A 12,745-nucleotide genomic window follows, 5' to 3' on the forward strand; every position below is an offset into this window, starting at 1 on the left:
ATAGCCTGTCTGTATTGTTGAACACTCTCTTTCCATGCTGAACGCCATACCTCTAACTTTGTGTTTCGGTAGTTTCTTTCCATTTTTCTAGCTACTTTTTTAAGGGCTGCAGTATGATGGTCATACCATGGAGCTGGCGTTTTTTCTTTGATTCTCTTTTTTCGTATGGGAGCAACGGCATCCATCGTGCTAGAGCAAACGTTGTTCAGGTTTTCTATTATAATATCCAGATCTTCACGATTATCTGCTACATGTTTCATTTGAGACAGGTCTGGAAGAGTGCTAATAAAGCTATCTTTAGTGGTGGAAATTATTGTTCTGGCTAATCTGTAGCATGTTGTAGACTGAACGGTCCTATCTAGAAGTATTGTTTATGACACAAGGCAATGGTCTGAAACGGCATCGCTCTGGGGTGATATTTCGATGTCATTAATATTGAGTCAGAGTGACAGAATTAAGTCTAATGTGTGCTTACGAGTATGCGTGGGTCCAGACACGTTTTGTTTAATACCGAGAGAATTTAGAACATCCATAAACGCACGTCCTAATGCATCTTTTGAGTTATCCACATGGATGTTAAAATCACCAACGATAAGAGCTTTGTCTACAGTGACTGTAAGCTCAGATAGGAAGTCTGCTATTTCTTTAAGAAAATCTGTGTGGTGGCCCGGAGGCCTATATATGGTAGCTAAAATGAACGAAAGCTGTTTGTTGTTACGATCAGTTATTTCCATGTTTAACAGTATTATTTCAAACAAATTAAATTTTAGTTCTGATTTATGGTTTACTTTGAACATTTTGTTGTATATTGTAGCTACACCACCCCCTCTCCCTTTTAGACGAGGAACGTGTTTATAATAATAGTCTTGTGGGGTGGATTCGTTTAAACTGATGTAATCGTCTGCTTTAAGCCAGGTCTCTGTTAAATAGAGTGCATCTAAGTTTTGGTCAGTAATTATTTCATTGATAATAGGTTCTTTATTGGTAAGCGATCTAATGTTAAGATTAACATTTGAGTTTCATCTTTTAATGTATTGTGTTCTAATTTTATGTTAATAAGATTTGTACGAGACGAGGTAAACGGTGCTCTGTATTTATTTGTTCGAGGAACAGACACAGTCGAGATGTGTTGGTACTCTGGTAAAAAAGGCTCTATGTGCTGGGATATATGTGATCTTGACATGTCAAGGCAGCTAACAGACTGATGGGTAAGCCGATCTGTCTGTTTCCTGACCTGGGCCCTGGATAGTCAGACAATATCAAAAGTAAGACTATTGGTCAGATTTCTAGAGAGTATAGCACTACCTTCCGGAGACGGATGGAGGCCATCTCTCTTTAGCAGGTCAGGTCTTCCCCGGAAATGCTTCCAATTGTCTATAAACCCTACGTTATGCTGAGGGCACCACTTTGACATGCAGCCATGAAGAGACACTAATCTACTGTAAGTTTCATCCCCCCGGTAGGCGGGGAGGGGACCAGAGCAAATTACATTGTCTGACATTGTTTTTGCAATTTCACACACCTCTTTAATAGTATCTTTGGTGATCTCCGACTGGCGGAGTCTGGTGTCATTCGTGCCGGCGTGAATAACAATCTTAGAAAACTTACGTTTAGCATTAGCCAGCACTTTTAATTTGGATCTAATGTCAGACGCTCTGGCTCCCGGTATACAATCGACTATGGTGGCTGGTGCCTCAATGTCAACGTTCCTGAGTATAGAATCTCCAATAACCAGGGCACTTTTAACAGACGTCTCAGCCGGTGTATTGCTGAGTGGAGAAAATCTGTTTGATATTAAAACAGGAGCGTGATTTGGGTGCCGAATGTGACTATGCCGCCTGACAGTCACCCAGTTAGTCAGCCGCCTTGACTCTGAAGTCGGAACCGAGCCTTGTGTATTACGCTTAACACTAGGCGCACCCGAAACAGTGTTTGTAACATTAACATTAGCGCTCTTACTGTCCTCAACTAGCGTTCGGATGCCCGCTTCTAGTTCAGCAACCTTCTCCGTCAGCCTTACTACTTCAATACACTTAGCACATGTAAACCCCTCTATGCTGACGGAAGAAGCTAAACTGTACATGTGGCAAGTAGTGCAGGTTACAATGACAAGCGGAGTCTTACCGTTTTCATGCTGCACAGGAAAATCCCCAGTGTTAAATCAACTCTACCAGTGTTAAATCAACACTATTTGGTGTTTATATAATCCACACCAAGATCGGTGTTAAAAAAGATGGTGTTAAAAATATAACTCTGAATCAGTGTTAAAGTTAATGAGATAATGAAGTAAGGATTAAGACATTAATGGTGAACACCTGCTGGTCATTCAAATCAATTACATTTTGGACATTGTCCTGTCTCTAAATTTTTATTTTGATGACTCGTTTTCAGGAGAAAATAATACTAAAAAATGAAGAAAGACAAATTATTAAATGCAATAGATGAATACTGTTGGGTGTATGCCTCCAAAAGCTGCAATCTTTCACGTTTGCCTCTCCATCAGCATCTCTGTTTGAAAAATAAAATGATAACTTGCAGAGTTATTTTCTAAATGGATAAGTTTAACTTCTAAACAGCTGTCAGAACAAAATACAAGTGCTCATCTATTTCAGCATCCACACGCGTGATTTAGTAGACAAATCTTCTTTCTGACGTGATGTCTCACAAGTCAAATAGACATTTATCACAAAATGTATCACATTAAATCTTAAGTTTGTGTTTGTTATGAGTTCATTTGAAGTCACCATTATTGTAATTAGTGTTTCCTTTAGTTAGGCATTTGTCCCTTGACTTTCACTGATCTAACTCTCCTCTTTAAGCAATAGCAACAATGCTTTAGTAAGACCACTTGTTCATTGCTTTGTGTAGAGGGACGCCCTTCCAGACCATCTCAGTTTATTTTTATTATATTCTACACTACAAATCATTGAAACATTTGAACACAAATTAATTGTGAAGAAACAGGCATATAAAAGAGCTCTATGCAAATGACATTGTATTGGATAAGATTGCCGTCATGCTTCAGTGTTTTTTTTTTTATTGTTTTTTGCTTAAGAGAGACTTCATGATTTCTGATACAAATCTCAACGATGGTGACAGTTAATGTTAAGAAAGTTATGTCAAATTTTTGTCATGTTGCAATGCATGATGGGATTTATGAATGAGTTTTCTACAATCCTGGTACCCAGCATGCATTGCGGCATGAAGTTTTGTTGTTGATTGTCACCATGATTGTTTTTTATAGGCTGATTGTTGATGTCTCAGTGTGTCTGACTGAAACCACAGATTAGATTTGGTTAAACAATATTTAACTCTTCAGGGTATGTGGACTTTTACAGCACTGTTGGATTTCATGGGAGCTTCACAGGTTTGGCGTAACATAAATTAAACACTTAGATTCAGTGATCACTTTATTATGATATCATTGAATCCCAAGACTTATACTTTCATACTACTTAACATAGTAACAGTTATAGACTTCATTTCTCTCATTGTTCTCTGCTTTAACAGATGTGTTTTATAAACACACTGCCACAATGAGCAGAAGAAAACTAACACTAAACTTCAAGACCCAAGTACCCAACTAAAGGAAACACTAATCGGCACAATGGTGACTTACTTTATTAACCAGATTTACAGCAGTTCTTTAGAAGTTAAACCTATCATCCATGTAACTCTGCAATCAAGTTGTAATTTTAGTTTTCAAAGAGAGATGATGATAGTGTTCATTAAACTCTAGGCATTTTATCTATTGCATTTCATATTTTGGCTTTCTTCCTCATTTTAGTATTACTTTCTCCAGAAAAAGTCAACAAAATAAAATTTTTAAGACAGGAACAATTCCAAAATTTTGTTGATTTGACACGGAATGACCAGCAGGTGTTCACTATTAATGAATCAATTACTTCATTATCTTATTAACTTTAACACTGATTTAGTGTTTTTTTAACACCAATCTTGGTGTGGATTATATAAACACCGAGCAGTGTTAATTTAACACTGGGGATTTTGCTGTGTGGGCGATGGCGTCTCCGTTCGCCTGAACGCGGTCCGTGAAGCTGTATCGAGACGGGTGCTGGCTCGCAGTACGCCTCGGCCGCCTACGAGCGTCTGTGGTCGGGGTGATGTGAGGCATGCTGACTCTGCGAAGGCCGGGCAGCACCTCCTTCACAGCTTCCCGATCTGGTGTGGACAGATCAGAAAAGCATACCTCGGATGAATCCGCCATTAGATCGCCAACGAAGGCAGGTTTAAGTAAACAGACGGTAAGAAATGCTAGCGGGCTATATGCTAAAACTGGGTGTTACTAGTGATAAAATCGTTTCGCTTAGTAATACAATTCAGTAATCGTCAAGGTAAAGTATTCCTAAGATAAACTAATAAGTTATATTATATAGATAGGAATAAGATAGTGAAAAAATAGGATTTAGCTGATAAGCTCAACGGAGCTTCGGGCTTGCGACTCCTCTCTTCGTCTCTCTCTCCAATGTCTCTATGATCCTGTCCTGTCCCATTCATTGTAGCCTGCTTGTGGACATTGCATCATCACGTGCTGTAGTAAAGGGCCCGCCTTAATAATCCTGCTTAGGGGCCCAGTGTTGGCTCGTTACGCTACTGTGTGTTTGGATGTCTATAAGAAGTCTTTAAACACAAAATTGCTTGCTGGGTAAAATAATTGGCAAAGGGTTCTCATTTGCTGTGGCATGTTCTATTTATTTGTGCTGTGAATGTAAAATGAATGTGGAAATGTGATAAATGTTCCTGTTTATGTTCTAGATGTGTTTATTGCTGGAGTAGAAAACAAAATAGAAGGAGATTTGGTCACATTGAACACCGGAGTGACTGAAATAAAGAAACACAATCGAATGCTGTGGTGGTTTGGACCTTCAAATCCAGAATTTCTTCTAGCTGAAATCATCATAAATTATGGCATCTCATATGATTTTGATGATAGATACAGAGACAGACTTTATGTTGATGATCAGACTGGATCTCTCACCATCAGAGATCTCAAAACTACAGACACAGGAGTTTATCAACTACAGATCTCCAACAGCAAAGAGACCATATACAAGAGATACAATGTGTTTGTGGGTAAGTTTCCTGATGACTGAAGTTATTTATAATATTAACATTCATGATTTTCCATGACAAATACATTGAAGTTTACTGCCGTGCATTAATGTTTGTCTCTCTATAGCCGCTGCAGAACCAGGACTGTCTGCATTATATATAGGACTGATATGTGCTGCTGTCCTGTTGCCTATACTGGGAGCTATAATACTGGCTGTGGCTATTGGATATAGGAGGAAATACTCTCAACTCAAAGGTAACTGGTGTAATCTACGGATGATTGAGTATGATTGAGATTTTGTATAGTAGAGGAGATGTACATGATTGTCTAATTCAAAGGGTAATTTCCTGAAGGGTGCTAATTTTTAGGAAACAATTTAGCAACATAAAAGTATTTCAATCCTGTGAGATATATATGATATCTCTAAAACTGTTCTTGTATGTTTCCTGTTTGTCTGAGACAGATAAAATGAAGCCTATGTCAGTGATGGAGGGAAATTCTGCCACATTGAAATCTGGGATCACTGGAATACAAAATTATCAATATATAATCTGGAGGTTTGGAGCCAAAGGCCCCATGATCGCTCAGATTCATAAAAAGACCAATGTTGTCTCATATAGTAATGATAAGAGATTTAGAAACAAACTTCATCTGGATAATGAGACCGGAGATCTCACCATCAATGATGTCAGAATCAGGATCTCTGGAGATTATCACATGGAGATCACCAGAAGAAACAAAATCACTAAATCAAAGAGATTCAGAGTTGTTCTCCGAGGTGAGAAGATCAAATATTTCAATGCTATAATGACCTTGTCCACACTGAAACATGTTTAGCTGTATATGTAAAATTTTTTTTATCAAATCAGCGTTTCATCCAGATGGATACAGCATTTTGGGAGCCTGAATTTGCTATTTTTGAAACCGGGTCCCAGAGTGGATAAATCTGAAAACAACACCCTTGTGTATTTGTGTGTACAGCTGATCCATATATTTTAGCCCTTTTCTATAAGGGTGTTTTCAGACCCGTAGATCGATTGCTTTGTTCCGAAGCCTGGAGTTAAATGGCTACATTGTTGCATTTTCATGTTGGTTCGGTTCGCATTCACAAGGCACATGCGAGTAACCTGAGACCATCTCGTTCAGGCGTTCTGTGGAGATCAGCCGCTTTTGTTTAATCAATGAAAGGCTAAAATAGGGCTGTACACCGTGTGTTCGCACCAGAATTCAGAAAAGACGTAAAACATTGTGTTCAGTACCTCAGATTAGATAAATGGGCGGAGAGAAGTCGGTCCGTGTGGCTGTTCGAACACATACAACCACATGTGCGTTTACACTACAAAAGCAATTCGATCGAAAGGGGTTTCGACTACCTCTGAATGTGGAAAACAGGAAAAGTGGACGAGCTCAAAACTTTTCGAACACTGTTAGTGTTTACACCTGGCATTAATGTAATCCACTTGTGATCCAATCGACGAAAACACATCTTAATATCAAGTGTAAACAGTCCCTTTAAAGTCTCCCTCCAGCTCACTTTGGACTACAAACAAAATAGACACATGTCACTTAAAAAAATGCATTACAGCAGTTTCACTTACCTGCCAAGGGGCCACGTCAACCGCATCAGCCGCAAGGTTTGTCCAATGTACTGTACAACTCTAAACATAGAAAATGCTATAGACACAGTGCACTACGAACACTCAGCCAACATCACCAAACATACCTGACCGACAACTAGAGATGACGGAGAAACAAGGGGCGTGACTCATGACACCATACCGTCTCACAGCCGAATTTTTACGTTCCCATTGACTAATTATATGATTGCTAACATACTAAATACATGTTGTGATGAGCTTCAGATCATGCACCCTCAAAAAAGAAGTCATCAGCTGCCCTTGAATTTGAATTTAACCAAGGGGTGGGAACCGTGCACAGTTCATTACATTTACACATGGGGGAAGTTACTATAGCAACAGGAAGTTAGTGCTGAGATCACGGAAAATGCAGTCTTTAAAGTTTTAAATTCATGAGTACCAAAGGTATCACTTCCACCATGCTCGCCGCCATATTTGTGTCCTTCATGGCAGCAAACACTAGCCTGGCTTAAAATGATGACGTTGAGGTCCTGCATCAGTTTGAGTTGTATTTCAGTAATGGCAGCGGAAAAAGACGTGAGAAAAGCTATTCGGTCCGTTGTTGCAAAGCTGCTGAATATACAGAACTTAAAGCCGGAGCAAGAACCCAGCTAACAGAAAAAAGTTCTAAGAACGTTCCCTGAAAGTTTTTAACGTTCCCAAAAACGTTCTGCCAACGTTAAAAGTGTCCAGTTTTCTTGACGTTCTAAGAACGTTTTTGTGTTGTCTCAACGTTAGAGGAATGTTACATTTTACCATTTTTAAACGTTATGACAATGTCATGTTTTAATGTTCACATTCACACAATGTTTAAAAAAACAACTTTGATTGTTATGTAAATGATAGAGAAACATTGCATTTTATTATATTTATTTTTTATATTTATATTATTTTATTATATTTATTATATATTTATTATATATTATATATCTATTATATGTAAGTTTAGATGTTGATGTTTTGTTTCATTTTAAGTCACCATTATTGTGATTAGTGTTCGTTTTAGTTGGGCTCTTGAGCCTTGTCTTTTGCTTGTTAGTTTTTTCCCTGGTTGTGTTAACATTTTGTTAATACACCACATTTGTTATGACCATGTTAAGTTAGTGGTGTAATTCTGTGGTGTGGTGGTTGGTACATAATGGTAAAAAATCATTCCTAATTAATTTACTAATCAAAAGTTTATTTTCTGTCAATAATGTAAATGAGATCCAGCACTTTCAGAGCAGTTTGTCATTAAGGAGTTTAAGAAACTTTGGACAAAAATATCCGCTATTTAATTGGGACGTACAAACATCAAGAATCAGACTATGAATCTCAACCATGGTGACAATTAAATGAAAAACTTCATGCTGCAATGCATGCTGGGTATTAACAAATTACAAATCTCATTCAGGACTCCCAGCATGCACTGCAGCATGGATAAATAAAGATTTTTTTTCCAATTGTCTTTGTCACCATGGTTGAGATTCATAGTCTGATTCTTGATGTTTGTGCGTCCCAATTATACAGCAGATATTTTTTGTCCAAAGTTTCCATGTAACATTCCTCTAACGTTGAGACAACACAAAAATGTTCTTAGAACGTCAAGAAAACTGGACACGTTTAACGTTGGCAGAACGTTTTTGGGAACGTTAAAAACTTTCAGGGAACGTTCTTAGAACTTTTTTCTGTTAGCTGGGAACCAGGTTTGCTAAGTTTTGTTGGTCTGATTATTCGTACTTGTTGTTTCCGGATGGTTTCGGCGCATGATATATGTCACGACCACATGTTAGCGATCGCCTATGGCAGATCCTGAGTGACTCTGCGCAGATCCAATAGTTTTAAACTTCAACAGAGGACCCTCCTTAACGGAAGTAACGCTTTGCAATGGAGCGTGGCCAGACTCTCTGTACAAATGAAATGAATGTACGAGAGTCTGATTGGACCAGGCTAAGCAAACACAGCATATCTAATGTGCTAAATTATTAAATTTATTAGTTAAATTGAGGTCTTACCAGAGACAAAATGCTGATTGTACAACCTGAAGTTAGATTTCGTCTGCCAGCCTGTTCCAGTTGTCCTTTCAATCAACAAAATGTCAAATTTTTGGCATCCTACATTATTTACCATATTCTGTATTCAATATTCCAGCATTTTCATATTTCCAGAAATGAAAAGAGTTAAAAAAAATAAATTTAATATCTGTTCTTTTTATCTGTTATATCTGTATATTATATAGAGTAGACAACTTTGTGAAAATATTTGGCTTTAATTTAAAGATGCGCATGAACAATCCCTCTCTCTACCCACCAAACATGAGACGTCTCCCCGACGTGCAGATCATGTCTATATTAGGTCGGTTGGTCCAGGCCTTTATTTGTACATCTATACAACGTGCAGATCAGGTACAGTATCTGGACGTCTGACTATGACCTTTATTGGACGTCAGGTAGACGTCCAAAAGGGGTTCGGGAAATCCATTCAAAAACATTTTATACAAATGTGGTCTATGAGTTCTGAGTCAAAAAACATAAACATCACAAGTATTTTTGTAGAAAAATTTTGTTAAGCTGATAAAATAATGTAATCTTTATATATGAATGAGTGTTCAAAAACATAGCACTGCTCATAGATAAAGTTCCACCTTAAATGCTCTCTCTCTCTCTCTCTCTCTCTCTCTCTCTCTCTCTCTCTCTCTCTCTCTCTCTCTCTCTCTCTCTCTCTCTCTCTCTCTCTCTCTCTCTCTCTCTCTCTTTAATTAACAGAGATGTATATGCTGACGTTTTATTGAAAATGTTTTGTCACCATAATGACGATCAGTGATTCCTTTAGTTGGGTAGTTTGACTCTTCATATGAGTGTTTGGTCTTTATAAGAGTGTTTGCTAAAGCATGTTCTTTGTTGCAAAGAAAATTTGTTATAAACAAAACTCACATCTTACAACTTCATTCAAAGTTTACCAAGAGTAATACCACATATGTAAAGTCTGTAAATTAATTTTGTAAACCATGTAGTATTGTCTCAATTTCTCTGTTGATTTGAGGTGTCTCATCCAACTTATTATTTAGGTTCATACCACCACTGGGAAGCGCTTATATAAAATTAAAAGTCCAGATATTATTGTCACATATGCAGACATCAAGAATCAGCCCATGAATCACAACAGTGGTGACACTCTCTGGACTCATGAGTTTTATAATATGTTGGTGCAATGCATTGCAACATGTAGAAAACTCACCATCGTTGTGATTCATGGGCTGATTCTTGATGTCTGCATCTTTGTCAAAAAAATTCTAGACTTTACATTTTTGATTACAGCCATGAGATTTCATTTTCAGTTACAGTAGGCAGCAGTATGCCCCGAAGTATGTTTATTGAAGCTCCAAACAAAAATTAGACCTAAGTTTACTTTTAAACAAAATTTATGATGTTTTATTGGTGTTGTTAGTTCAGTTATATTATATCATCACTTCTGACCATCAATGTAATTAATATGAAGCCACAAGTAGCATTGGTAACAAACACTTGGTACAATAATAATGTGTTTTAAAAAACACCATCATCAAGCACACTCACTACAATATAAAAACAAAGAGTCAAACTACCCAACTAAAGGAAACACTGATCACCATGATGGTGACAAAACATGTTCAATAAAACATCAGAATCTTGTAAATTCTCAAAAACGAGCAGGTAGAAATGACAAAAAATAGAGTGAATTTGGTTTGTTTAGTCAGTATGGTCCTACTTTAAAACAATGCTTTGTTAAAACAACTTTTTGTAATGGTGATGACATTGCTTTAAAGAATGTACATGTAACAATTATCCAGCGAGAGCAAGTGTGGGAGTGAGAGTGAAGTTCACGTCACTTCACTTCAATTATTGAACGATAGAGAGAGAGAGAGAGAGCGAAAGAGAGAGAGAGAGCGAAAGAGAGAGAGAGAGAGCAAGATTGCAGACGCAGACAGTTAAGGTGGAACTGGTATATTTGGGAGTTATCTATAAGCAATATTTTTTAACATTTATTCATATATAAAGATTATATATACACATATAATGTCTAAAATGGCCACATTTTAAATAGTTTTACTTTGTGTGGAGGTCCCCTTGACATCAATATTGGATGTTCAGAACAGGTCATAAAAAGACGTCATAAAAACTTTCATTTTGGCTCCTAATGGGACGTCGAAATGACGTCTTTTTAAGACGCTTTGCTAGGTGGGTAGCACTCTGTTACCATAAAACACCACAGTGATTAACATCTTCTGAGTACACACAACACCATTATCTCTACTATATTTCTAAATTTATAATGCATAAATGTAATAATGTTAATGCATCATTTTCATTCGGATAGACACATGAAAAATCTTTGTGAAACATGCCTTACGCAACCTGCTGTCTCAAATTAATGTATTGTTGAAAAAAGAAGTAAAAATGTGTAAAGTAAACAGTTTATGGAAAAGTTGGACGTAGCCTATTGAATCCAGGCATTTCTGTAGGTTTTTAAAGGGACTGCTGTATAATCAAAAAGTACTACACTACAGTACAGCACTATTTGTCATTTTCTTGACATTATATTAATATTTGTTTTTCATTTGTTTCTCTGTTCTTATTTTATCACTTACTGTTTACCTGATTATTTAATAATACATCTAGAGTCCAGTGTGAGGTATTATTTGCCATTGAATGGAATATAGAATGACCAAAACAAAAAATATCCATGAGAGAACCCAAGTGCAGTTAAATTAAATATCAAACAAGAACAAAAAAATTCATGGCATGGCCGAGAGACTCACTTCAGCAGAACATCATTAATTAACAAAGCTTATACCACGGGTCTGTTGAATGCTGCATTCTGATTGGCTGAGAAATGTTCTATGGGTGTTGATTATATATTTTCTGTAAACCGCACACCTAATTTTTCAAATGTCTTAAAAATAGGCACCAGAGCAATGTTTGTGGTAACCGTGGTATAAGCGGAATAATTGACTCCGGTCCTTTGAATTATTCGAAAATAATGCACACCTGCGGTGTAACGGCACTCCGCTTCGCGTCGTGCCGCATTACCACCTTGGTGTGCATTATTTTCTTAGAATTCAATGGCCCGTCGTCAATTATTCCTTACTTGACAAAAGACAATGGTAATAGGGAAACTAGAGACAAACATGGCCAGACATGATATCAAAATAAAAGACATGAACATAAGAACTTCAAAATAAAAGACATGAAGCATGAACAAGACAAGAACACATGACCAAATCATTACAATATGTCAATTATTTTTATTTATTTTTATAAAGTGGAAACATTAAATGTCACAGAAGGAACTGTCGAACTACAGAGCGGCATTTCTGAACTACAGGATGATGATCAGATACAGTGGAGATCTGAAGCTAAAGATGCCATCATAGCTGAAATGAATGGAAAGACTGATGAAAACTGTGAGATATTCAAAAACAGACTGAAGCTGAACCATCAGACCGGATCTCTCACCATCACAAACATTAAACACTCAGACTCTGGAGTTTATGAACTACAGATTAAGAACAAAAATACAACTTCATACAAGAAATTCAATGTTCTCGTTGGGTGTGAGTAGCTCAAATCTTTTTCCAAGTAATATTAATATCAACACGAGATTCACCTTCACTAATGTTCTTCTGTATTCATACACATGCAGTTAATACATTAAAACGTACAGTGGGTGATTCTGTCACTTTACACACTCAAGTCTCAGAGCTGAAGAAAGTCAATCAGATACTGTGGATGTTTGGAGATAAAAACACTCGTATAGCTGAAATCAACCGAGTCAGTGGTCATCCATATGTATATGATGGTAATGATGAGAGATTCAGAGATAGGCTGACGCTGAATGAACTGAATGGCGATCTGACCATCACAAACATCATGAGAGGACATTCAGATGTGTATAAACTGCAGATCAACAGCAGATCAGAGAGCATGTGCAGGAGTTTCATGCTTATTGTAAACGGTGAGTCACATGAATCAAAGACTGTGATTGATGAAGTTGATCATTTTCAAGTCTGTTTTAA

General features: G+C 37.2%; 1 protein-coding gene across 3 annotated transcripts in view; it reads left to right on the top strand.

Moving 5' to 3' along the window:
- LOC135721126 (uncharacterized) overlaps window positions 1-12,745 on the top strand; it is a 159,236-nt gene that overhangs the window by 80,802 nt on the left and 65,689 nt on the right. For 2 of the 3 annotated variants that reach the window (XM_073813459.1, XM_073813458.1), the window contains exon 3: window positions 4,777-5,094. In XM_073813459.1, coding sequence (XP_073669560.1) covers window positions 4,777-5,094 — 318 coding nt within the window. Of the gene's footprint in view, window positions 1-4,776; window positions 5,095-5,200; window positions 5,330-5,537; window positions 5,853-11,992; window positions 12,284-12,372; window positions 12,685-12,745 lie in introns of all 3 variants that reach the window. The other variant, XM_065243294.2, reaches the window with a different exon arrangement.

Source organism: Paramisgurnus dabryanus, chromosome 24 (assembly GCF_030506205.2).
Source record: "Paramisgurnus dabryanus chromosome 24, PD_genome_1.1, whole genome shotgun sequence".
NCBI classification, from domain to species: Eukaryota; Metazoa; Chordata; class Actinopteri; order Cypriniformes; family Cobitidae; genus Paramisgurnus; species Paramisgurnus dabryanus.